Below are 26,387 nucleotides of genomic sequence, written 5' to 3' on the forward strand. Positions count from 1 at the left end.
ATGTTCCAGGTGTGTGCCCAGGTGCCCCCAGGTGTGTGCCCAGGTATGTGTGCAGGTGTGTGTCCAGGCGTGTGCAGGTGTGTGTCCAGGTATGTTCCAGGTGTGTGCCCCAGTGCATGTCCAAATGTCCCCAGGTTTGTGTCCAGGTGTCCCCAGGTGTGTGCCCAGGTGTACCCAAGTGTGTCCCAGTCCCCCCCAGGTGTATCCCAGGCCCCTCCAAGTGTGCCCAGGTGTCCCCAGGTGTGTCCCAGTCCACCCCAGGTGTATCCAGGTGTGTGCCCAGGTGTGCCCAGGACATCTCAACGACGTCCCCAAGGTGCCACACGCCAATCAAATCCCATTTTTCTGTCCTGAGGCCGTTCCAGGTGTGCCCAGGTGTCCCCAGGTGTGCCTCCAGGTGTGCCCAGGTGTCCCCAAAGTCTCTCAACGACGTCCCCAAGGTGCCACACCTCAATCAAATCCCAATCAAAAAAATCCCAATCAAATCCCATTTTTCTGTCCTGAGGCCGTTCCAGGTGTGCCCAGGTGTCCCCAGGTGTGCCTTCAGGTGTGCCCAGGTGTCCCCAAAGTCTCTCAACGACGTCCCCAAGGTGCCACACCTCAATCAAATCACAATCAAATCCCATTTTCCTGTGCCGAGGCCGTTCCAGGTGTGTCCCCAGGTGTCCCCAGGTGTGCCTCCAGGTGTGCCCAGGTGCGTCACTGCTCCAGCATCAGCTCGCAGGCCCGTGCCAGCTCTGCCAGGCGCCGCCGGGCGTAGTCCAGGCGGTTCAGGGCCAGCTGGCAGCTCTTGCGCGCGGCGTAGCTCGAGCCCTCGTGGGGCTGACCTGTGGCTACCTGGGCAGGTGAGAGACACACCTGAGAGGTCAAAACCACCCCAAATATAGCTGCAGGTACACCTGAGAGACCAAAAAAAATCCCCAAAATTCCATACCTGGGATCCCCAAAAACCCCAAAATTCACACCTGGGATCCCCCAAAATCTACTTGGAGACCTCCCAAGTCTTACCTGGAACCCAAAACCCACCTGCACAAGTGGGGGAAGCACCTGAGAGCCCCAGAAATAGCTGCAGGTACAGCTGAGTGACCAAAAAAATCCCCAAATTCCACACCTGGGACGCCCCAAAATCCACCTGGGGACCTTCCAAGTCTTACCTGGAACCCAAAACTCACCTGCACAGGTGAGGGAAACACCTGAGAGCCCCAAATCCACCTGAGGGAACCCAAATATCCACCTGAAACCCCCCAAAACCCACCTGAATCCCTCCCAAATCCACCTGGGGACCTGCCAGAGCTCACCTGGGACCGCCCCAGGCCTCACCTGTGTCAGGTACCGGATCTGGGCCGAGAGCTCAGCCTCCACCTTGGCCACGGCGGCGCCGAACTGGGCGGCCTGGCGGTCCAGGTGTCGCTCCTGGGGCTTCTCCTTGGACAGCTCCAGGATCACCAAACCTGGGGACACACCTGGGTCACACCTGGGCCACACCTGGGCACAGCTGGGTACACCTGAATCACACCTGGGACCCACGTGGGTACACCTGGATATGCCTACTCACAGCTGGGGGGGCCTGGGACACACTTGGGCACACCTGGGACACACTTGGGCACACCTGGATATACCTAGGGGTGCCTGGGACACACCTGGATATGCCTGTGAAGAGCTGGGGGAGCCTGGGAAACACCTGAGGGGGCCTGGGACACACCTGAGCACACTTGGATATACCGGGGCACAGCTGGGGGGGGGCTGGGACACAGCTGGGCACACCTGAGTCACACCTGGGAACCCCACCCTGTGACCTCTGACCCCATTTCGGGGGTCACCTGAGCACTGACCACACCCCTAATTAGGCCCCACCATTCCCCGCCCCCTTTTAGCCCCGCCAATCACGGCCCCAAACACCGCCCCCGCCATCACCATGGGAACCAAAGCCCCGCCCACCCTAAACCCGGAAGTGCTTCGCGCCCCTCAAATGACGCTCCCCCTCCCCCCGCGCCCCACCCCCTCCTCTTCCGTCAAATCCCCCGCCCATTTCCCGAGGCCGCGCCCACCCGCGCTCTGCAGGGAGGCCCCGATTTCGCGCTCCAGCTCCTCCAGCGCTCGCAGCCGCTCGTTCGCCACGCCGAACCCCGCCATGCCTCCCTCACCGCCGCTTCCGCCTCTTCTCGGTCCGTTTCCGGTTGCCCTCACCAATGGCAGCGCGGTGTTTCTATCACGTGGCAGGAAACGCCCGCCAGGAGACGCTCTGGGTGGAACTCGTTGGCCCCGCCCCCTCCAGGGGCCGCTCTTCGCCAGCTCAGTGGTTTCGGGTCCTCCAAGAATGATTTGCATCACAAAACCACCCCAAATCCACTCCAAAACCGTCCGGAATCGCCCCACAATCACTCCCAGTCCCATTCCATCGGTTTATTCACCACAGAGCCCCCTCAGAGTCTTCGATTACCCTCAAGGCTCAGCTCCGGAGGAGGGAGGCGAACTCGAGAGTGGGATTTAGGAGAAATTTTATTCCATTTTATAACGCTGCCGTCTCGACCACGCCATCACCGCATTTTACAGAACTCATTTTATCTAGGCCGCGCCCCTGGTTGTATTTCAAAAAGCTGCTTTTCCTCCAGGCCGCGCCTGTTTCCCCCTATTTTTAGCTCTACCGTGAACCCCCGCCCATTTCTCCCCTCACGCAGGCCCCGCCCCGTTTTTTTCCCGCGCTGTGACGTCATCAGAGCGCGCCGGTGCAGGAGCGGCCATGGCGGCGGTGGCGGCTCCGCGGGCCCCTCCGGCCGCGCCGCTGCTCGAGGCGCTCTCGGCGCTCTCGGCTCTGCCCCCTCATCGCCGAGCGATCCCGGGGCTCGTCCGAGGCCTCCGCGACAGCGCCGGAACTCAGGTACCGGCGGGGAGGGGGCAGCGGAGGGGAAGCTCCCCCCTCAGAAATGGCGGCCTCCCCTCAGAGAACGCCATCTCCCTCACGGAGTAGCGGGAAAAAACGGGATGGAGATCCCCGTAAAAATCGGGGTGCCCTCAGGGAATGGGAGCCGCCCACACCCCCAGAAAAACCAACAAAACCCAAAAATTCGTTTTTGGGGATCCTTCGTAGAAATCGGGGTGCCCTCAGGGATCGGGACCCCCAAAAATCGGGATCCACTCAGGGATTTGGAACCGCCCATCCCCCAAAAAAATGTTTTGGGGAATCCTCCTCACAATCCGGGGTCCCCTCAGGGTTTGGGATCCCCTCAAAACCCGGGATCCTCTCAAGGATCGGGACCTGCCACGCCCCCCCCAAAAAAACCCCGTTTTGGGGACCCTCCGCAAAATCCGGGATCCTCTCAGTGATCGGGACCTCCCCAAACATTGGGACCCCTGAGTGACCCCTGGGTGACCCTCGGTGACCCCTGGGTGACCCTCGGTGACCCCTGAGTGACCCCTGGGTGACCCCCTGGGTGACCCTCGGTGACCCCTGAGTGACCCCTGCCCCTCCCCCAGGCCGCCCTCGGGGGTCTCCTCGGTGTCACCAGTGCCCGCCTGGGCTCCATGAAGACGCGGTGAGTGACAGCTGTGCCAGCCAATGGCATTGTGGGTTTGATGGGTGGGGCAGTGGGCGTGTGTCGGCTCAGCCAATGGCATTCCTGGTTTGATGGGCGGGGCAGTGGGTGTGTCAGTGGGTGTGTCCTGGCTCAGCCAATCCCATGGCAGGTTCGAGGGTTTGTGGGTGTGTCAGTGGGTGTGCCAGTGGGCGTGTCCTGGCTCAGCCAATCCCGTGGCAAGTTTGAGGGGCTGTGGGTGTGTCAGCAGGTGTGTCAGTGGGCGTGTCCCGGCTCAGCCAATCCCATGGCAGGTTCGAGGGGCTGTGGGTGTGTCATTGGGTGTGTCAGTGGGCGTGTCCCGGCTCAGCCAATCCCGTGGCAGGTTCGAGGGGCTGTGGGTGTGTCATTGGGTGTGTCAGTGGGCGTGTCCCGGCTCAGCCAATCCCATGGCAGGTTCGAGGGGCTGTGGGTGTGTCATTGGGTGTGTCAGTGGGCGTGTCCCGGCTCAGCCAATCCCGTGGCAGGTTCGAGGGGCTGTGCCTGCTGTCCCTGCTGGTCACCGAGAGCCCGACCGAGGCCTTCCAGCAGCACTGCCTGGGCTGGCTGCGGCTGCTGCAGCACCTGCTGCAGGTGAGCGACACAACGCACACCTGGGAGACACCTGGGGACACCTGGGATACACCTGGGGACAGCTGGAGACACCTGGGCACACCTGGGAGACACCGGGATACACCTGGAGACACCTGAGATACACCTGGGGACACCTGAGATACACCTGGGGACAGCTGGAGACACCTGGGAGACACCTGGGCAGACCTAGGAGACACCGGGATACACCTGGAGACAGCTGGAGACACCTGGGGACAGCTGGGGACAGCTGGGGACACCTGGACACACCTGGGAGACACTGGGATACACCTGGAGACAGCTGGGGACAGCTGGGAGACACGTGGGGACAGCTGGGGACACCTGGGATACACCGGGGTACACCTGGAGACACCGGGACACACCTGGGAGACACTGGGATACACCTGGAGACAGCTGGGGACACCTGGGATACACTTAGGCACACCTAGGAGACACCAGGATACACCTGGGGACACCTGAGATACACCTGGGGACAGCTGGAGACACCTGGGAGACACCGGGGCACACCTAGGAGACACCGGGATACACCTGGGGACATCTGGGAGACACCTGGGGACAGCTGGGAGACACCTGGGAGACACCGGGATACACCTGGGGACAGCTGGGAGACACCTGGGGACAGCTGGGGACACCTGGACACACCTGGGAGACACCGGGATACACCTGGGGACAGCTGGAGACACCTGGGGACACCTGGGGACAGCTGGAGACACCTGGGGACACCTGGGGACAGCTGGAGACACCTGGGAGACACCGGGATACACCTGGGGACACCTGGGAGACACCTGGGGACAGCTGGGGACACCTGGACACACCTGGGAGCCACCGGGGCACACCTGGGGACAGATGGGGACACACCTGGGGACATCTGGGCCAAACCTGGACACACCTGGAGGGTCCCTGGGCACACCCAGAATCCCCCACGCCCATTTTTGGACCGATTTTCACCGATTTTTGTGAGGTTTTTTTGTGGGTTTTTTTTTTTTTGGGGGGGTGGGGGGGGTGTCTCTGTAATTTGGGGAGGGGTCCTGACGGGTTTGGGGGTCCCTCCCCAGTCCCAGGACCCTCCCCCCACGGTGGCCCTGGGGGTGTCCGTGCTGCGGGAGCTGCTCCGCTTCTCGGCTCAGCTGCCGGAGCTGGCTCGGGACATCGGGACCAATCACATCCCGGGAATCCTCACCTCCCTGCTGGCCCTCAGGCCCGAGGTGGGGCTGGAAATGGGTCTGGGGGCTTCGGGGGGGGGCACGGGGGGAGGTTTGGGGGCAAAATCGGGGGAAATTTGGGGGAAATTGGGGAAAAATGGGATTAGAAGGGGTTAAAATGGGGTCGAGAAGGGGTTGGTAACGGAGTGGAAAGGGTTAAAGGGGGTTAAAATGGGTCTGGGGGCTTCGGGGGGGGCACGGGGGGAGGTTTGGGGGCAAAATCGGGGGAAATTTGGGGGCAAAATCGGGGGAAATTTGGGGGAAATTGGGGAAAAATGGGATTAGAAGGGGTTAAAATGGGGTCGAGAAGGGGTTGGTAACGGAGTGGAAAGGGTTAAAGGGGGTTAAAATGGGTCTGGGGGCTTCGGGGAGGGCACGGGGGGAGGTTTGGGGGCAAAATCGGGGGAAATTTGGGGGGAAATTGGGGGAAAATGGGATTAGAAGGGGTTAAAATGGGGTCGAGAAGGGATTAGAAGGGGTTAAAATGGGTCTGGGGGCGTTGAAATGGGGCTGGGGGCGTTGAAATGGGGCTGGGGGCGTTGAAATGGGGCTGGGGGCTTCGGGGGGGTCACGGGGTGTGGTTTGGGGGTGGGAAATTGGGGGGAAGAACGGGATGGAAGGGGTTAAAAGGGGGGGGTTAAAATGGGTCTGGGGGCGTAGAAATGGGGCTGGGGGGTGCCCCTAAATTTGGGGAGGGGTCCCCGCGAATTTGGGGAGGGGTCCCAACCTTTCCATCCCCCCACCCCCGCAAAATTAAAGCTCCACTTTGCCTGAACTTTAAGGAAAAATTCCGAGATTTTGGGGAATTTTAACCCCTCAGGAATTTGGGGAGGGGTCCGGGGGGGGGAAATCTCTGTAAATTTGGGGAGGGGTCCCCACGAATTTGGGGAGGGGTCTCCACCCATTTTTTAACCCCCCCTCAGTGCGAACTCTCCACCCTGGAAGGAATCAAGTCCTGCCTCTCGTTCTACCCCGGCGCCTGCGGCTCCATGAGGGTGAGACCCCTCCCCAAATTCCATTTTTTGATTTTTATTTTGGGGGTTTTTGAACCTTTTTTTTGATCAATTTGAGGAGGGGTCCCTGATTTTGGGACCCCCCAAAATTCCCCTAATTTTTAAATTTTTATTTTGGGGGTTTTTGAACCTTTTTTCTCAATTTGAGGAGGGGTCCCCGATTTTGGGACCCTCCCAAAATTCGCCAATTTTTAAAATTTTTATTTTGGGGTACTCTGAACCTTTTTGTTCAATTTGGGGAGGGGTCCCCGATTTTGGGACCCCCCCCAAAATTCCCCAAATTTTTTATTTTGATTTTTTGGGTTTCCCTGAGTCTTTTTTCTCAATTTGAGGAGGGGTCCCCGATTTTGGGACCCCCCCAAAATTCCCCAAATTTTTAAATTTTTATTTTTGGGTTTCCCTGAACCTTTTTTGATCAATTTGAGGAGGGGTCCTCAATTTTGGGACCCCCCAAAATTCCCCAAATTTTTAAATTTTTATTTTGGGGGTTTTTGAACCTTTTTTCTCAATTTGAGGAGGGGTCCCCGATTTTGGGACCCTCCCAAAATTCGCCAATTTTTAAAATTTTTATTTTGGGGTACTCTGAACCTTTTTGATCAATTTGGGGAGGGGTCCCCGGTTTTGGGACCCTCCCAAAATTCCCCAATTTTTAAAATTTTTATTTTGGGGTACTCTGAACCTTTTTGTTCAATTTGGGGAGGGGTCCCCGATTTTGGGACCCCCCCAAAATTCCCCAAATTTTTAAATTTTTATTTTGGGGGTTTTTGAACCTTTTTTCTCAATTTGAGGAGGGGTCCCCGATTTTGGGACCCTCCCAAAATTCGCCAATTTTTAAAATTTTTATTTTGGGGTACTCTGAACCTTTTTGATCAATTTGGGGAGGGGTCCCCGATTTTGGGACCCCCCCAAAATTCCCCAAATTTTTAAATTTTTATTTTGGGGGTTTTTGAACCTTTTTTCTCAATTTGAGGAGGGGTCCTTGATTTTGGGACCCCCCAAAATTCCCCAAATTTTTAAATTTTTATTTTTGGGTTTCCCTGAACTTTTTTCCTCAATTTGGGGAGGGGCCCTCGATTTTGGGACCCCCCAAAATTCCCCAAATTTTTAAAATTTTTATTTTTGGGTTTTTTGAACCTTTTTCCTCAATTTGAGGAGGGGTCCCTGATTTTGGGACCCCCCAAAATTCCCCAAATTTTTAAATTTTTATTTTGGGGGTTTTTGAACCTTTTTTCTCAATTTGAGGAGGGGTCCCCGATTTTGGGACCCTCCCAAAATTCGCCAATTTTTAAAATTTTTATTTTGGGGTACTCTGAACCTTTTTGATCAATTTGGGGAGGGGTCCCCGATTTTGGGACCCCCCCAAAATTCCCCAAATTTTTAAATTTTTATTTTGGGGGTTTTTGAACCTTTTTTCTCAATTTGAGGAGGGGTCCCTGATTTTGGGACCCCCCAAAATTCCCCAAATTTTCCCCTCCCCCAGGGGAAGCTGGCAGCGCATTTCCTGTCCCGCATCGACAGCGAGAACCCGAGGCTGCAGCAGGTGAGGGGGATTTGGGGGGATTTGGGGGGGATTTGGGGGGATTTGGGGGGATTTTGGGGATTTTGGGGGGATTTTGGAGGAGATTTTGGGGGATTTGGGGCGATTTGGGGGGATATTGGGGGGATTTGGGGGGATTTTGGGGATTCTGGGGGGATTTGGGGGGGATTTTGGGGGGATTTTGGGGGGATTTGGGGGATTTTGGGGGGATTTGGGGGGGATTTGGGGGGATTTGGGGAGATTTTGGGGGGATTTTGGGGGATTTGGGGGGATTTGGGGGGATTTGGGGGAATTTGAGGGATTTTGGGGGGATTTTGGGGGGAATTTGAGGGATTTTGGGGGGATTTTGGGATGATTTTGGGGGATTTTGGGGGGATTTGGGGGAATTTGGAGGGATTTTGGGGGATATTGGGGGGATTTGGGGGATTTTGGGGGGATTTGGGGGGATTTTGGGGGGATTTGGGGGGATTTGGGGGAATTTGAGGGATTTTGGGGGGATTTTGGGGGGAATTTGAGGGATTTTGGGGGGATTTTGGGATGATTTTGGGGGATTTTGGGGGGATTTGGGGGAATTTGGAGGGATTTTGGGGGATATTGGGGGGATTTGGGGGATTTTGGGGGGATTTGGGGGGATTTTGGGGGGTTTGGGGGGGATTTTGGGGGGATTTGGGGGGATTTGGGGGATTTTGGAGGGATTTTGGGGGGGATTTGGGGGATTTTGGGGGATTTTGGGGGATTTGGGGGAATTTGAGGGATTTTGGGGGGATTTTGGGGGGAATTTGGGGGAATTTGAGCGATTTTGGGGGGATTTTGGGATGATTTTGGGGGATTTTGGGGGGATTTGGGGGAATTTGGAGGGATTTTGGGGGATATTGGGGGGATTTGGGGGATTTTGGGGGGATTTGGGGGGATTTTGGGGGGGATTTGGGGGATTTTGGGGGGATTTGGGGGATATTGGGGGGATTTTGGGGGGATTTTGGGGGATTTGGGGGATTTTGGGGGGATTTGGGGGATTTTGGGGCAGTTTGGGGGGATTTTGGGGCAGTTTGGGGGGATTTTGGGGCAGTTTTTGGGGGATTTTGGGGCAGTTTTTTGGGTTTTGGCTCAGTTTTGCGGGATTTTGGGTCAGTTTTTTGGGATTTTGGGGCAGTTTTTGGGGGATTTTGGGGCAGTTTTTGGGGGATTTTGGGTCAGTTTTTGGGGAGGATTTTGGGTCAGTTTTTGGGGGATTTTGGGGCAGATTTTGGGGGATTTTGGGGCAGTTTTGGGGGGATTTTGGGGCACATTTTCGGGGATTTTGAGGCATTTTCTGGGACTTTGGTGCAGTTTTTGGGGGATTTTGGGACAGATTTTGGGGCTGTTTTGGGGTTTTTGGGGTTCCCGAGCCGGTTTTTGGGGCTCTTTGACCCCGTTTTTGTTGTTTTTCACCCCAATTTTTGTGTTCCCAGCTGGCCTGTGAGTGCTACGCTCTGCTCCCTGCTCTAGGCTGGGGATTTTGGGGCAGATTTGGGGGATTTTGGGGCAGATTTGGGGATTTTGGGGCAGTTTGGGGGATTTTGGCGCAGTTTTTGGGATTTTGGGGCAGATTTGGGGGATTTTGGGGCTGTTTTTGGGAGATTTTTGGGGCAGTTTTTGTGGAATTTTGAGGCATTGTTTTGGGATTTTTGGGGCAGTTTTTGTGGAATTTTGAGGCATTGTTTTGGGATTTTGGGGCAGATTTGGGGGATTTTGGGGCAGTTTTGGGGATTTTGGGGCAGATTTTGGGGGATTTTGGGGCAGTTTGGGGGATTTTGGGGCAGATTTGGGGAGATTTTTGGGGCAGTTTTTGTGGAATTTTGAGGCATTGTTTTGGGATTTTGGGGCAGTTTTTAGGGGATTTTGGGGCTGTTTTTGTGGGATTTTGAGGCATTTTCTGGGACTTTGGTGCAGTTTTTGGGGGATTTTGGGACAGATTTTGGGGCTGTTTTGGGGTTTTTGGGGTTCCCGAGCCGGTTTTTGGGGCTCTTTGACCCCGTTTTTGTTGTTTTTCACCCCAATTTTTGTGTTCCCAGCTGGCCTGTGAGTGCTACGCTCTGCTCCCTGCTCTAGGCTGGGGATTTTGGGGCAGATTTGGGGATTTTGGGGCAGATTTGGGGATTTTGGGGCTGTTTTGGGGGATTTTGGGGCTGTTTTGGGGTTTTTGGGGTTCCCGAGCCCGTTTTTGGGGCTCTTTGACCCCGTTTTTGTTGTTTTTCACCCCAATTTTTGTGTTCCCAGCTGGCCTGTGAGTGCTACGCTCTGCTCCCTGCTCTAGGCTGGGGATTTTGGGGCAGATTTGGGGATTTTGGGGCAGATTTGGGGATTTTGGGGCAGTTTGGGGGATTTTGGGGGCAGATTTGGGGGATTTTGGGGCAGTTTGGGGGATTTTGGGGCAGATTTGGGGAGATTTTTGGGGCAGTTTTTGTGGAATTTTGAGGCATTGTTTTGGGATTTTGGGGCAGTTTTTAGGGGATTTTGGGGCTGTTTTTGTGGGATTTTGAGGCATTTTCTGGGACTTTGGTGCAGTTTTTGGGGGATTTTGGGACAGATTTTGGGGCTGTTTTGGGGTTTTTGGGGTTCCCGAGCCGGTTTTTGGGGCTCTTTGACCCCGTTTTTGTTGTTTTTCACCCCAATTTTTGTGTTCCCAGCTGGCCTGTGAGTGCTACGCTCTGCTCCCTGCTCTAGGCTGGGGATTTTGGGGCAGATTTGGGGGATTTTGGGGCAGATTTGGGGATTTTGGGGCTGTTTTGGGGTTTTTGGGGTTCCCGAGCCCGTTTTTGGGGCTCTTTGACCCCGTTTTTGTTGTTTTTCACCCCAATTTTTGTGTTCCCAGCTGGCCTGTGAGTGCTACGCTCTGCTCCCTGCTCTAGGCTGGGGATTTTGGGGCAGATTTGGGGATTTTGGGGCTGTTTTGGGGTTTTTGGGGTTCCCGAGCCCGTTTTTGGGGCTCTTTGACCCCGTTTTTGTTGTTTTTCACCCCAATTTTTGTGTTCCCAGCTGGCCTGTGAGTGCTACGCTCTGCTCCCTGCTCTAGGCTGGGGATTTTGGGGCAGATTTGGGGGATTTTGGGGCAGATTTGGGGATTTTGGGGCTGTTTTGGGGTTTTTGGGGTTCCCGAGCCCGTTTTTGGGGCTCTTTGACCCCGTTTTTGTTGTTTTTCACCCCAATTTTTGTGTTCCCAGCTGGCCTGTGAGTGCTACGCTCTGCTCCCCTCCCTGGGCCGGGGATTCTCTCAGGGGCTGCGGCACACGGAGTGCTGGCACCAGGAACTTCAGGGGGTCCTGGCCACCCTGCACGGGCTGCTGGGAGCCCTGTTCGAGGGATGTGAGACAGGTCAGGGGCGACCCCAAAAAATTTGGGGGATTTTGGGGGGATTTGGGGTCATTTGGGGGTGATTTGAGGGGATTTGGGGCTGTTAAAGGGAATTTTGGGGGGATTTTGGGGGGTCCTGGCCACCCTGCACGGGCTGCTGGGAGCCCTGTTCGAGGGATGTGAGACAGGTCAGGGGCGACCCCAAAAAATTTGGGGGATTTTGGGGGGATTTGGGGTCATTTGGGGGTGATTTGAGGGGATTTGGGGCTGTTGAAGGGAATTTTGGGGGGATTTTGGGGGGTCCTGGCCACCCTGCACGGGCTGCTGGGAGCCCTGTTCGAGGGATGTGAGACAGGTCAGGGGCGACCCCAAAAAATTTGGGGGATTTTGGGGGGATTTGGGGTCATTTGGGGGTGATTTGAGGGGATTTGGGGCTGTTGAAGGGAATTTTGGGGGGATTTTGGGGGGTCCTGGCCACCCTGCACGGGCTGCTGGGAGCCCTGTTCGAGGGATGTGAGACAGGTCAGAGGTGACCCCAAAAAATTTGGGGGATTTTGGGGTGATTTGGGGTCATTTGGGGGAGATTTGAGGGGATTTGGGGCTGTTAAAGGGAATTTTGGGGGGATTTTGAGGTCATTTGGGGGGATTTGGGGTCATTTGGGGGAATTTGGGGCTGTTAAAGGGGATTTTTGGGGGGATTTGGGGGGATTTTGTGGTCATTTGGGGGGAATTTGGGTCATTTGGGGGAGATTTGAGGGGATTTGGGGCTGTTAAAGGGGATTTTTGGGGGGATTTGGGGTCATTTGGGGGGATTTGGGGGGATTTGGGGGGGATTTGGGGTCATTTGGGGGAGATTTGAGGGGATTTGGGGCTGTTAAAGGGAATTTTGGGGGGATTTTGAGGTCATTTGGGGGGAATTTGGGGGGATTTGGGGGGGATTTGGGGTCATTTGGGGGAGATTTGAGGGGATTTGGGGGGAATTTGGGGCTGTTAAAGGGGATGTTTTGGGGGGATTTGGGGGGATTTTGGGGTCATTTGGGGGCAATTTGGGTCATTTGGGGAGATTTGAGGGGATTTTGGGTCATTTGGGGGAATTTGGGGCTGTTAAAGGGGATTTTTGGGGGGATTTGGGGTCATTTGGGGAAATTTGGGGGTGATTTTGGGGGGATTTGGGGTCATTTGGGGGTGATTTGAGGGGATTTGGGGCTGTTAAAGGGAATTTTGGGGGGATTTTGGGGGGTCCTGGCCACCCTGCACGGGCTGCTGGGAGCCCTGTTCGAGGGATGTGAGACAGGTCAGGGGCGACCCCAAAAAATTTGGGGGATTTTGGGGTGATTTGGGGTCATTTGGGGGAGATTTGAGGGGATTTGGGGCTGTTAAAGGGAATTTTGGGGGGATTTTGAGGTCATTTGGGGGGATTTGGGGTCATTTGGGGGAATTTGGGGCTGTTAAAGGGGATTTTTGGGGGGATTTGGGGGGATTTTGTGGTCATTTGGGGGGAATTTGGGTCATTTGGGGGAGATTTGAGGGGATTTGGGGCTGTTAAAGGGGATTTTTGGGGGGATTTGGGGTCATTTGGGGGGAATTTGGGGGGATTTGGGGGGGATTTGGGGTCATTTGGGGGAGATTTGAGGGGATTTGGGGGGAATTTGGGGCTGTTAAAGGGGATGTTTTGGGGGGATTTGGGGGGATTTTGGGGTCATTTGGGGGCAATTTGGGTCATTTGGGGAGATTTGAGGGGATTTTGGGTCATTTGGGGGAATTTGGGGCTGTTAAAGGGGATTTTTGGGGGGATTTGGGGTCATTTGGGGAAATTTGGGGGTGATTTTGGGGGGATTTGGGGTCATTTGGGGGTGATTTGAGGGGATTTGGGGCTGTTAAAGGGAATTTTGGGGGGATTTTGGGGGGTCCTGGCCACCCTGCACGGGCTGCTGGGAGCCCTGTTCGAGGGATGTGAGACAGGTCAGGGGCGACCCCAAAAAATTTGGGGGATTTTGGGGTGATTTGGGGTCATTTGGGGGAGATTTGAGGGGATTTGGGGCTGTTAAAGGGAATTTTGGGGGGATTTTGAGGTCATTTGGGGGGATTTGGGGTCATTTGGGGGAATTTGGGGCTGTTAAAGGGGATTTTTGGGGGGATTTGGGGGGATTTTGTGGTCATTTGGGGGGAATTTGGGTCATTTGGGGGAGATTTGAGGGGATTTGGGGCTGTTAAAGGGGATTTTTGGGGGGATTTGGGGTCATTTGGGGGAATTTGGGGGTGATTTTGGGGGGATTTGGGGCTGTTAAAGGGAATTTTGGGGGGATTTTGAGGTCATTTGGGGGGATTTTGGGTCATTTGGGAGAATTTGGGGCTGTTAAAGGGGATTTTTGGGGGGATTTGGGGGGATTTTGGGGTCATTTGGGGGGAATTTGGGTCATTTGGGGGAGATTTGAGGGGATTTGGGGCTGTTAAAGGGGATTTTTGGGGGGATTTGGGGTCATTTGGGGGGATTTGGGGGGATTTGGGGGGGATTTGGGGTCATTTGGGGGAGATTTGAGGGGATTTGGGGCTGTTAAAGGGAATTTTGGGGGGATTTTGAGGTCATTTGGGGGGAATTTGGGGGGATTTGGGGGGGATTTGGGGTCATTTGGGGGAGATTTGAGGGGATTTGGGGGGAATTTGGGGCTGTTAAAGGGGATGTTTTGGGGAGATTTGAGGGGATTTTGGGTCATTTGGGGGAATTTGGGGCTGTTAAAGGGGATTTTTGGGGGGATTTGGGGTCATTTTGGGGTCATTTGGGGGGAATTTGGGTCATTTGGGGGAGATTTGAGGGGATTTGGGGCTGTTAAAGGGGATTTTTGGGGGGATTTGGGGTCATTTGGGGGAATTTGGGGGTGATTTTGGGGAGATTTGGGGTCATTTGGGGTGATTTTGGGGGGATTTGGGGCTGTTGAAGGGAATTTTGGGGGGATTTTGGGGGGTCCTGGCCACCCTGCACGGGCTGCTGGGAGCCCTTTTCGAGGGATGTGAGACAGGTCAGGGGCGACCCCAAAAAATTTGGGGGAATTTGGGGGGATTTGGGGTCATTTAGGGGAGATTTGAGGGGATGTGGGGGGAATTTGGGGCTGTTAAAGGGGATTTTTGGGGGGATTTGGGGGGATTTTGGGTCATTTGGGGGAATTTGGGGCTGTTAAAGGGGATTTTTGGGGGGATTTGGGGTCATTTGGGGGTGATTTGAGGGGATTTGGGGCTGTTAAAGGGAATTTTGGGGGGATTTTGGGGGGTCCTGGCCACCCTGCACGGGCTGCTGGGAGCCCTGTTCGAGGGATGTGAGACAGGTCAGAGGTGACCCCAAAAAATTTGGGGGAATTTGGGGTGATTTGGGGTCATTTGGGGGCGATTTGAGGGGATTTGGGGCTGTTAAAGGGAATTTTGGGGGGATTTTGAGGTCATTTGGGGGGATTTGGGGTCATTTGGGGGAATTTGGGGCTGTTAAAGGGGATTTTTGGGGGGATTTGGGGGGATTTTGTGGTCATTTGGGGGGAATTTGGGTCATTTGGGGATATTTGAAGGGATTTTGGGATGTTTTGGGGTGATTTTGGGGATGATTCGGGGTAATTTTGGGGGTGATTTTGGGGGTGATGTTGGGATGTTTTGGGGTGATTTTGGGGGTGATTCGGAGTGATTTTGGGGGTGGTTTTTGGGATGATTCGGGGTGATTTTGGGGGTGATTTTGGGGGTGATTCGGGGTGATTTTGGGGGTGGTTTTTGGGATGATTCGGGGTAATTTTGGGGATGATTTTGGGGGTGATTTTGGGGATGTTTTGGGGTGATTTTGGGGGTGATTTTGGGGGTGATTCGGGTTGATTTTGGGGGTGTATTTTTTGGGGGGAAATTCGGGCCGGTTTTGGTGCGGAATCTGAGAATTCTTTAATTCCATTAAAGGAAACCCTGAGGATTTTGGGGTGAATTTTGGGATGAATTTTGGGGGTTTTTTTTTGGGTTTTTTTTTTTTGGTTGCAGACCCTCTCCCCTACGAGGGTCCCGGGGTGGAGCTGCTGCTGCCCCCTCCCCAGGACGGGGACGCCGGGGGGGTCCTGACCCTGCACTCGAGGTTTTCGGGGCTCTGCCGGGTGCTCAGGCTGCTCCTCAGGTACCAAAATCCCACAGATTCGCCCCAAAAATCCCCCAGTACCAAAATCCCCAAAATCCCCGTGAAAATCCAGCCCAAAATGCCCCAAATTCAACCCCAAATTCTCCTCGGGACCCCCCAAAATCCACCCTGGGAACCCTGAATCCCCTCCCAGTTCAGCCCAGTTCATCCCAGTGACCCCAAATCCCCTCCCAGTTCATCCCAGTCCAACCCAGTGACCCCAAATCCCCTCCCAGTTCATCCCAGTCCATCCCAGTGACCCCAAATCCCCTCCCAGTCCATCCCAGTGACCCCAAATCCCCTCCCAGTTCATCCCAGTGACCCCAAATCCCCTCCCAGTTCATCCCAGTCCATCCCAGTGACCCCAATCCTCTCCCAGTCCAACCCAGTGACCCCAAATCCCCTCCCAGTCCATCCCGGTGACTCCAGATCCCCTCCCAGTTCATCCCAGTGACTCCAGATCCCCTTCCAGTCCATCCCAGTCCATCCCAATGACCCCAAATCCCCTCCCAGTCCATCCCAGTCCATCCCAGTGACCCCAAATCCCCTCCCAGTTCAGCCCAGTTCATCCCAGTGACCCCGAATCCCCTCCCAGTTCATCCCAGTCCATCCCAGTGACCCCAAATCCCCTCCCAGTTCATCCCAGTCCATCCCAGTGACCCCAAATCCCCTCCCAGTTCAGCCCAGTTCATCCCAGTGACCCCAAATCCCCTCCCAGTTCATCCCAGTCCATCCCAGTGACCCCAAATCCCCTCCCAGTTCATCCCAGTCCATCCCAGTGACCCCAAATCCCCTCCCAGTTCATCCCAGTCCAACCCAGTGACCCCAAATCCCCTCCCAGTCCATCCCGGTGACTCCAGATCCCCTCCCAGTTCATCCCAGTGACTCCAAATCCCCTCCCAGTACATCCCAGTCCATCCCAGTGACCCCAAATCCCCTCCCAGTCTATCCCAGTCCATCCCAGTGACCCCAAATCCCCTCCCAGTCCATCCCAGTGACCCCAAATCCCCCCCCAGTCCATCCCGGTGACCCCAAATCCCCTCCCAGTCCATCCCAGTGACTCCAGATCCCCTTCCAGTCCATCCCAGTCCATCCCAATGACCCCATATCCCCTCCCAGTCCATCCCAGTGACCCCAAATCCCCTCCCAGTTCATCCCAGTCCATCCCAGTGACCCCAAATCCCCTCCCAGTTCATCCCAGTCCAACCCAGTGACCCCAAATCCTCTCCCAGTCCAACCCAGTGACCCCAAATCCCCTCCCAGTCCATCCCAGTGACCCCAAATCCTCTCCCAGTCCAACCCAGTGACCCCAAATCCCCTCCCAGTCCATCCCAGTGACCCCAAATCCTCTCCCAGTCCAACCCAGTGACCCCATATCCCCTCCCAGTCCATCCCAGTGACCCCAAATCCCCTCCCAGTTCATCCCAGTCCATCCCAGTGACCCCAAATCCCCTCCCAGTCCATTCCAGTCCATTCCAGTCCATCCCAGTCCCTCCCAATCCCCTCCCAGTCCATCCCAGTGACCCCAAATCCCCTCCCAGTCTATCCCAGTCCATCCCAGTGACTCCAGATCCCCACCTAGTCCATCCCAGTCCATCCCAGTTCATCCCATTCCTTCCCAATCCCCTCCCAGTCCATCCCAGTCCCTCCCAGTCCCTCTCCCACTGTTCCCAGTAAGGATTTCATCGCCCCAGTCACTGTCCCAGTCCCTCCCGGTGGCCCCAGACCCTCTCCCAGTCCCTCCCAGTGACTCTCCCACCGTTCCCAGTAAGGATTTCGTGGCCCCAGTCACCGTCCCAGTTCAGGACATTTTGGATCTTGTTTGCCGCGCCCTCAACGTCACCACCAAGAACCTGGTGAGTGTCACCCCAAAAACGTCCCAAAATCACCCCAAAAACGTCCCAAAATCACCCCGAAAAATGTCCCAAAATCACCCCGAAAAACATCCCAAACACGTCCCAAAATCACCCCAAAAACGTCCCAAAATCACCCCAAACACGTCCCAAAATCACCCCAAAAAACATCCCAAAATCACCCCAAAAATGTCCCAAAATCACCCCAAAAACATCCCAAAATCACCGTGAAAAACATCCCGAAAATGTCCCAAAATCACCCCAAAATCACCCCAAAAATGTCCCAAAATTCCCCAAAATCTCCCAAAGTCTCTCCTAAAAAACCCAAAGCTGTTTTTTTCCAGTTTCGGTCTGTACTGGTTTGCACTGGTCTGTACTGGTTTGTACTGGTCAGTGCTGATCTCTACCGGTCTGTACTGGTCTGTACTGGTCTGTACTGGTCTGTAGTGATCTGTACTGATCTGTGCTGGTCTGTACTGGTCTGTACTGGTTTGTACTGGTCTGTACTGGTCTGTACTGGTCTGTACTGGTCTGTACCAGTCTGTACCAGTATGTACTGGTCTGTACCGGTTTGTACCGGTCTGTACTGGTCTGTACTGGTCTGTAGTGATCTGTACTGATCTGTGCTGGTCTGTACTGGTTTGTACCGGTCTGTACCAGTCTGTACCAGTCTGTACCGGTCTGTACTGGTCTGTGCTGATCAGTACTGGTCTGTACTGGTTTGTACTGGCCCATACTGGTCCGTACTGGTTTGTACTGATCTGTACCGGTCTGTACTGGTCAGTACTGGTCCGTACTGGTTTGTACTGATCTGTACCGGTCTGTACTGGTCCGTACTGGTCTGTACTGGTTTGTACTGATCTGTACCGGTCTGTACTGGTCCCTACTGGTCCGTACTGGTCCATACTGGTCCGCACTGGTCCGTACTGGTCCGTACTGGGGTACCAGTTTGTACCAGTCCATACTGGTCCGTGCAGTTCCATGCTGATCTGTACTGGTCCGTACCATTTTTTACTGGTTTGTACTGGTTTGTGGTGGTCCATACTGGTCCATACTGGTTTGTACTGGTTTCTCCCCAGAGCTGGCTGGGGGAGGGGCCGCTGCGGGGGCTGCTCCTGCCCCAGGTGCACCTGGACGTACTGGACGTACTGGGAGCGCTGCTGCTGGCGTGAGAGTCATACTGGTTATACTGGGAGGGACTGGGATGGGTTATACTGGGGTGTACTGGGTTATACTGGGATGTACTGGGTTATACTGGGGTGTACTGGACGTACTGGGAGCGCTGCTGCTGGCGTGAGAGTCATACTGGTTATACTGGGAGGGACTGGGATGGGTTATACTGGGGTGTACTGGGTTATACTGGGGTGTACTGGGTTATACTGGGATGTACTGGGACGTAATGGGAGCGCTGCTGCTGGCGTGAGAGTCATACTGGTTATACTGGGAGGGACTGGGATGGGTTATACTGGGATGTACTGGGTTATACTGGGATGTACTGGGACGTACTGGGGTGTACTGGGACGTACTGGGAGCACTGCTGCTGGCGTGAGAGTCATACTGGTTATACTGGGAGGGACTGGGATGGGTTATACTGGGGTGTACTGGGTTATACTGGGGTGTACTGGGTTATACTGGGATGTACTGGGGTGTACTGGGATGTACTGGGGTGTACTGGGGTGTACTGGGATGTACTGGGAGCGCTGCTGCTGGCGTGAGAGTCATACTGGTTATACTGGGAGGGACTGGGATGGGTTATACTGGGATGTACTGGGTTATACTGGGGTGTACTGGGTTATACTGGGGTGTACTGGGACGTACTGGGGTGTACTGGGGTGTACTGGGAGCGCTGCTGCTGGCGTGAGAGTCATACTGGTTATACTGGGAGGGACTGGGATGGGTTATACTGGGATGTACTGGGTTATACTGGGATGTACTGGGTTATACTGGGGTGTACTGGGACGTACTGGGAGCGCTGCTGCTGGCGTGAGAGTCATACTGGTTATACTGGGAGGGACTGGGATGGGTTATACTGGGGTGTACTGGGTTATACTGGGGTGTACTGGGTTATACTGGGATGTACTGGGACGTACTGGGAGCACTGCTGCTGGCGTGAGAGTCATACTGGTTATACTGGGAGGGACTGGGATGGGTTATACTGGGATGTACTGGGTTATACTGGGATGTACTGGGACGTACTGGGGTGTACTGGGACGTACTGGGAGCGCTGCTGCTGGCGTGAGAGTCATACTGGTTATACTGGGAGGGACTGGGATGGGTTATACTGGGGTGTACTGGGTTATACTGGGATGTACTGGGTTATACTGGGGTGTACTGGGACGTACTGGGGTGTACTGGGATGTACTGGGGTGTACTGGGGTGTACTGGACGTACTGGGAGCGCTGCTGCTGGCGTGAGAGTCATACTGGTTATACTGGGAGGGACTGGGATGGGTTATACTGGGATGTACTGGGTTATACTGGGATGTACTGGGTTATACTGGGGTGTACTGGGACGTACTGGGAGCGCTGCTGCTGGCGTGAGAGTCATACTGGTTATACTGGGAGGGACTGGGATGGGTTATACTGGGATGTACTGGGTTATACTGGGATGTACTGGGTTATACTGGGATGTACTGGGACGTACTGGGAGCGCTGCTGCTGGCGTGAGAGTCATACTGGTTATACTGGGAGGGACTGGGATGGGTTATACTGGGGTGTACTGGGTTATACTGGGGTGTACTGGGTTATACTGGGATGTACTGGGACGTACTGGGTTATACTGGGATGTACTGGGGTGTACTGGGTTATACTGGGATGTACTGGGATGTACTGGGGTATACTGGGTTATACTGGGATGTACTGGGATGTACTGGGATGTACTGGGTTATACTGGGATGTACTGGGATGTACTGGGATGTACTGGGGTGTACTGGGATGTACTGGGATGTACTGGGTTATACTGGGGTGTACTGGGGTGTACTGGGTTATACTGGGATGTACTGGGATGTACTGGGATGTACTGGGTTATACTGGGATGTACTGGGATGTACTGGGATGTACTGGGGTGTACTGGGATGTACTGGGTTATACTGGGGTGTACTGGGGTGTACTGGGTTATACTGGGATGTACTGGGATGTACTGGGATGTACTGGGTTATACTGGGATGTACTGGGATGTACTGGGTTATACTGGGACGTACTGGGATGTACTGGGTTATACTGGGATGGGAATTGCAGGTTTGGGTTTTGGGGCAGTTCCGGGCGGATTTTTGTGGGAATTTTTCGGGATTTTTTTGTTGGAATTTTGGGATTTTTGGGAATTCCAGGTGTGGATTTTTGGGAATTCCAGGTGTGGATTTTTGGGGGAATTCCAGGTGTGGATTTTTGGGGGAATTCCAGGTGTGGAATTTTTTTGGGAATTCCAGGTGTGGAATTTTGGGGGAATTCCAGGTGTGGTTTATTTTTTTTTTTGGGAATTTTGGGGCATTTCTGGGTGGATTTTTGTGGGTATTTTTTTGGGGATTTTTTTTGGGATTTTTGTTGGAATTTTGGGATTTTTGGGAATTCCAGGTGTGGATTTTTGGGGGAATTCCAGGTGTGGAATTTTTGGGGGAATTCCAGGTGTGGTTTATTTTTTTCGGGGGGAATTTTGGGGCAGTTCCGGGCAGATTTTTGTGGGAATTTTTGGGGATTTTTGTTGGAATTTTTTGTGGATTTTTTTGGGGAATTTTTGGGAATTCCAGGTATTGATTTTTGGGAATTCCAGGTGTGGATTTTTGGGGAAATTCCAGGTGTGGTTTATTTTTTCGGGGGGAATTTTGGGGCAGTTCCGGGCGGATTTTTGTGGGGATTTTTTTGGGGATATTTTTGGGGATTTTTTTTGGGATTTTTGTTGGAATTTTGGGATTTTTGGGAATTCCAGGTGTGGATTTTTGGGGGAATTCCAGGTGTGGATTTTTGGGGGAATTCCAGGTGTGGAATTTTTGGGGGAATTCCAGGTGTGGTTTATTTTTTTCAGGGGGAATTTTGGGGCATTTCCGGGCGGATTTTTGTGGGGATTTTTTTGGGGATTTTTGTTGGAATTTTGGGATTTTTGGGGAATTTTTGGCAATTCCAGGTGTGGGATTTTTTGGGAATTCCAGGTGTGGATTTTTGGGGAAATTCCAGGTGTGGTTTATTTCTTCGGGGGGGATTTTGGGGCATTTCCAGACGGATTTTTGTGGGGATTTTTTTTGTGGTTGGAATTTTGGGAATTTTTTTTTTTTGGGGGAATGTTTGGTGAATCCCAGGTGTGGATTTGTTGTTTTGTTTTTTTTTTTTTTTTGGTTTTTTTTTTGGGAATTGCAGGTGTGGAGCCCGCCTGGTGCGTTGGGGGTCCCTCCTGGGCCGTCTCTTCCCGCAGGTTTTGAGCTCCTGGAGCAGCCCCCGGGAGCCTCCCCCAGGGCAGGAGAGACCCTTCGGGTACATTTTGGGGAGAAAAAAGGCAAAAATGGGGAAAAAAAAAATGAAAAAAAAAGGGGAAAAAAAAATACAACGAAAATCGGGGGGAAAAACGGCAAAAAAATGGGGAAAAAACGTAAAAAAATTGGGGAGGAATCACCAGAAAAATGGGGAAAAAACAGAAAAAACTGGGGAGAAATCACCAAAAAAATGGGGAAAAAAACAGAAAAAATTGGGGAAAAAATACAAAAAAATTGGGGAAAAAATACAAAAAAATTGGGGAAAAAAACAGCAAAAAATGGGGGGAAAAAAACGCAAAAAAATTGGGGAGGAATCACAAAAAAATGGGGAAAAAGCCAGAAAAAAATGGGGAAAAAATACAAAAAAATTGGGGAAAAAACAACAAAAAATGGGGAAAAAAACGCAAAAAAATTGGGGAGGAATCACCAAAAAAAAGGGGAAAAAACAGAAAAAATTGGGGAAGAAATACAAAAAAATTGGGGAAAAAAACAGCAAAAAATGGGGGAAAAAAACGCAAAAAAATTGGGGAAAAAAACAGCAAAAAATGGGGGAAAAAACGTAAAAAAATTGGGGAGGAGTCACCAAAAAAATGGGGAAAAAACCAGAAAAAATTGGGGAAGAAATAAAAAAAAAAATGGGGAAAAAACAGCAAAAAATGGGGGAAAAAACACCAAAAAATGGGGGAAAATACCAAAAAACTGGGGAGAAATCACCAAAAAAATGGGGAAAAAGCCAGAAAAAATTGGGGAAAAAATACAAAAAAATTGGGGAAAAAAACAGCAAAAAATGGGGAAAAAAACGTAAAAAAATTGGGGAGAAATCACCAAAAAAATGGGGAAAAAGCCAGAAAAAAATGGGGAAAAAATACAAAAAAATTGGGGAAAAAACAACAAAAAATGGGGAAAAAAACGCAAAAAAATTGGGGAGGAATCACCAAAAAAAAAGGGGAAAAAACAGAAAAAATTGGGGAAGAAATACAAAAAAATTGGGGAAAAAAACAGCAAAAAATGGGGGAAAAAAACGCAAAAAAATTGGGGAAAAAAACAGCAAAATATGGGGGAAAAAACGTAAAAAAATTGGGGAGGAGTCACCAAAAAAATGGGGAAAAAACCAGAAAAAATTGGGGAAGAAATACAAAAAAAAATGGGGAAAAAAACCAGAAAAAAATGGGGGAAAAAAACGCAAAAAAATTGGGGAGGAATCACCAGAAAAATGGGGAAAAAACCAGAAAAAATTGGGGAAGAAATACAAAAAAAATGGGGAAAAAAACCAGAAAAAAATGGGGGGAAAAAATGCAAAAAAAATGGGGAAAAAAACAGCAAAAAATGGGGGAAAAAACGTAAAAAAATTGGGGAAAAAAACAGCAAAAAATGGGGGAAAAACGTAAAAAAATTGGGGAAAAAAACAGCAAAAAATGGGGAAAAAAACAGGAAAAAATTGGGGAGGAATCACCAAAAAAATGGGGAAAAAGCCAGAAAAAAATGGGGAAAAATACAAAAAAAATTGGGGAAAAAACAGCAAAAAATGGGGGAAAAAATACAAAAAAATTGGGGAAAAAAACAGCAAAAAATGGGGAAAAAAACACCAAAAAATGGGGGAAAATACAAAAAAACTGGGGAGAAATCACCAAAAAAATGGGGAAAAAACCAGAAAAAATTGGGGAAAAAATACAAAACAATTGGGGAAAAAAACAGCAAAAAAATGGGGAAAAAAATGCAAAAAAATTGGGGAGGAATCACAAAAAAAATGGGGAAAAAAACCAGAAAAAATTGGGGAAGAAATACAAAAAAATTGGGGGAAAAAACAGCAAAAAATTGGGGAAAAAAACACCAAAAAATTGGGGAGGAATCACCAAAAATTGGGGAAAAAAAAGCAAAAAAAATTCAGAGAAAATTCGTAAAAAATTTGGGGTAAAAACCAGAAAGAATTGGGAAATTTGGGGATTTTTGGGGGTTTTTTTGGGTATTTTGGAGGTTTTTGGGGTCCCCGATCCCGTTTTTGGGGTCCCCGATCCCATTTTTGGGGTCCCCAATCCCGATTTTGGGGTCCCCAATCCCGTTTTTGGGGTCCCCAATCCCGTTTTTGGGGTCCCCAATCCCATTTTTGGGGTCCCCAATCCCGATTTTGGGGTCCCCAATCCCATTTTTGGGATCCCCAATCCCATTTTTGGGGTCCCCAATCCCATTTTTGGGGTCCCCAATCCCGTTTTTGGGGTCCCCGATCCCATTTTTAGGGTCCCCAATCCCATTTTTAGGGTCCCCAATCCCGATTTTGGGATCCCCAATCCCGTTTTTGGGGTCCCCAATCCCATTTTTGGGGTCCCCGATCCCGTTTTTGGGGTCCCCAGGGCCGTCAGGTGCCGCCTGTACCAGGTTTGGGGGGTTTTTGGGGTGGTTTTGGGGATTTTCTGGGGTATTTTGGGGGTTTTTGGGGTCCCCAATCCCATTTTTGGGGTCCCCGATCCCATTTTTAGGGTCCCCAATCCCATTTTTGGGGTCCCCAATCCCGTTTTTGGGGTCCCCAATCCCATTTTTAGGGTCCCCGATCCCGTTTTTGGGATCCCCAATCCCGATTTTGGGGTCCCCAATCCCGTTTTTGGGGTCCCCAATCCCGATTTTGGGGTCCCCAATCCCATTTTTGGGGTCCCCAATCCCGTTTTTAGGGTCCCCGATCCCGTTTTTGGGGTCCCCGATCCCGTTTTTGCGGTCCCCAATCCCGATTTTGGGGTCCCCAATCCCGATTTTAGGGTCCCCAATCCCGTTTTTGGGGTCCCCAGGGCCGTCAGGTGCCGCCTGTACCAGGTTTGGGGAGTTTTTGGGGTGGTTTTGGGGATTTTTTGGGGTATTTTGGGGGTTATTGGGGTCCCCGATCCCATTTTTAGGGTCCCCAATCCCGTTTTTGGGGTCCCCAATCCCGTTTTTGGGGTCCCCAATCCCGTTTTTGGGGTCCCCAGGGCCGTCAGGTGCCGCCTGTACCAGGTGCTGGAGCTGTGGGTGCAGGTGGCCGGGGCGGCCTCGGGGGTCCTGCAGGGCCCCGGGACCCCCAGCGAGGTTCTCCTGGCTCACCTGATCAGCGACATCAGCCCCCCCAGCGAGGGGACCAAGGTCAAAATCCCCCTTTTTTCACCCCAAAATCATCCCTGAAGTCCCCACAAAAAAAAAAAACCCCACGGAGGTCGTTTCCCCCCCCCCAAAAAAAAAAAACAAAACAAAACAAAAAAAACCCAAACAAACAAACAAAAAAAAAAAAAAAACAAAACAAAAAAAACAAAACAAAAAAAAAAAAACAAAACAAAAAAAAAAAAAACAAAACAAAAAAAAACCCAAAAAAACCCAAAAAAAACCAAAAGAAAACTCCAAAAAACAAAACAAAACCAAAAAAACAAAAACAAACAAACAAACAAAAAAAAACAAAACAAAACAAAAAAAAAACCAAAAAAACCAAACAAAAAACCCCCACAAAAACAAAAAACAAACAAAAAAAACCCCAAAAAACCAAAAACAAAAAAACCCCCAAACCTAACCAAAACAAAACAAAACAAAAAAACAAAAAAAACAAAAACAAACCAAAAAAACTCGGTGAAATTCCCAAAAAATCTCAGTGAAATCCCACCCCAAAAAATTCCTTCTGGATTAAAAAAAAAACAAAAACAAAACAAAACAAAAAAAAAAAAAAAAACCCAAAAAACTGAAATTCCCCCCTCCCCCGAAAAAGCCCTCAATGAAATTCCCTAAAAAAACCCCAATGAAATCCCCCCCCCCAAAAAAAATTCCTTTTGTTATTTCCAAAAATTCTCACTGAGATCCCAAAAAAAAGCCTGAAATTCTCCCCAAAAAAACCTCAATGGAATTCCCAAAAAATTCCTTTTGGAATCCCAAAAAAATCCCTGAAATCCTCAAAAAAACTCTCAATGAAATTCCCAAAAAAAACCCTCAGTGAAATCCCCCAGAAATTCCTTTTGGAATCCCAAAAAAACCAAAAAAAAAAAAAATCCTGAAATCCCCCAACCCAAAAAAAATCTCCTTGGAATTCCTAAAAAATTCCCACTGAGATCCCAAAAAAAGCCTGAAATTCTCCCCCCAAAAAAAACCCCTCAATGGAATTCCCAAAAAATTCCTTTTGGAATTCCAAAAAAATCCCTGAAATCCTCAAAAAAAACCCCTCAATGGAATTCCCAAAAATTCCTTTTGGAATCCCAAAAAAATCCCTGAAATCCTCAAAAAAAAACCCTCAATGGAATTCCCAAAAAATTCCTTTTGGAATTCCAAAAAAATCCCTGAAATCCTCAAAAAAAAACCCTCAATGGAATTCCCAAAAAATTCCTTTTAGAATTCCAAAAAAAAAAAACCCCTGAAATCTCTTTGAAATACCAAAAAAATCCATTTGGAATCCCCCCCCCTCCCCAAAAAAAAAAAAAAAACAAAAAACCCCAAAAAAAAAAACCCCAAAAAACCCCCAAAAAACCCCAAAAAAAACCCCAAAAAACCCCTTTGAAATTCAAAAAAAAAAAAAAATCCCACTGAGATCCCAAAATCCCACCTGAACCCCCCAAAATCCACCCCAAAATCTCCCCCAGACCCCCAAAATCCCCCCAAAATCCCACCTGAACCCCCCAAAATCCACCCCAAAATCTCCCCCAGACCCCCAAAATCCCAATTCCCACCTGAACCCCCAAAAATCCACCCCAAAATCTC

The 26,387-nt window shown here is 51.4% G+C and overlaps 2 protein-coding genes across 2 annotated transcripts; one reads left to right on the forward strand and one right to left on the reverse strand.

Annotated features, from left to right (window-relative positions):
- Positions 1–33: 33 nt before the first annotated feature.
- MED11 (mediator complex subunit 11) lies at positions 34–2,162 on the reverse strand. Its single transcript, XM_062512182.1, has 3 exons — positions 2,049–2,162; positions 1,321–1,451; positions 34–837 (listed from the first exon to the last, which is right to left on the reverse strand). The coding sequence occupies exons 1-3, from the start codon at positions 2,131–2,133 to the stop codon at positions 700–702; spliced, it is 354 nt and encodes a 117-aa protein (XP_062368166.1). The 5' UTR covers positions 2,134–2,162; the 3' UTR covers positions 34–699.
- A 574-nt stretch (positions 2,163–2,736) lies between these two features.
- On the forward strand, positions 2,737–24,836 carry PELP1 (proline, glutamate and leucine rich protein 1). The gene is made up of 12 exons (XM_062512192.1): positions 2,737–2,878; positions 3,475–3,533; positions 4,040–4,145; positions 5,219–5,368; positions 6,289–6,360; positions 7,859–7,918; positions 11,116–11,266; positions 15,251–15,380; positions 17,149–17,236; positions 18,313–18,401; positions 21,580–21,693; positions 24,647–24,836. The coding sequence occupies exons 1-12, from the start codon at positions 2,741–2,743 to the stop codon at positions 24,834–24,836; spliced, it is 1,347 nt and encodes a 448-aa protein (XP_062368176.1). The 5' UTR covers positions 2,737–2,740.
- Positions 24,837–26,387: the final 1,551 nt, after the last annotated feature.

This window comes from Cinclus cinclus, chromosome 34 (genome assembly GCF_963662255.1).
Source record: "Cinclus cinclus chromosome 34, bCinCin1.1, whole genome shotgun sequence".
Lineage (NCBI taxonomy): Eukaryota > Metazoa > Chordata > Aves > Passeriformes > Cinclidae > Cinclus > Cinclus cinclus.

What these genes read in the sequence shown, in the direction of transcription:
- PELP1 (XM_062512192.1), top strand. Translation starts at nt 2,741, where the DNA reads ATGGCGGCGGTGGCGGCTCCGCGGGCCCCTCCGGCCGCGCCGCTGCTC. An exon ending in TGCTGCAGCACCTGCTGCAG is followed by an intron (nt 4,146 to 5,218) that starts GTGAGCGACACA and finishes GTCCCTCCCCAG; the next exon opens with TCCCAGGACCCTCCCCCCAC. An exon ending in GGGCAGGAGAGACCCTTCGG is followed by an intron (nt 21,694 to 24,646) that starts GTACATTTTGGG and finishes TGGGGTCCCCAG; the next exon opens with GGCCGTCAGGTGCCGCCTGT.
- MED11 (XM_062512182.1), bottom strand. Translation starts at nt 2,133, where the DNA reads ATGGCGGGGTTCGGCGTGGCGAACGAGCGGCTGCGAGCGCTGGAGGAG. An exon ending in GGCCTCCCTGCAGAGCGCGG is followed by an intron (nt 1,452 to 2,048) that starts GTGGGCGCGGCC and finishes GTGTGTCCCCAG; the next exon opens with GTTTGGTGATCCTGGAGCTG. An exon ending in AGATCCGGTACCTGACACAG is followed by an intron (nt 838 to 1,320) that starts GTGAGGCCTGGG and finishes TCACCTGCCCAG; the next exon opens with GTAGCCACAGGTCAGCCCCA.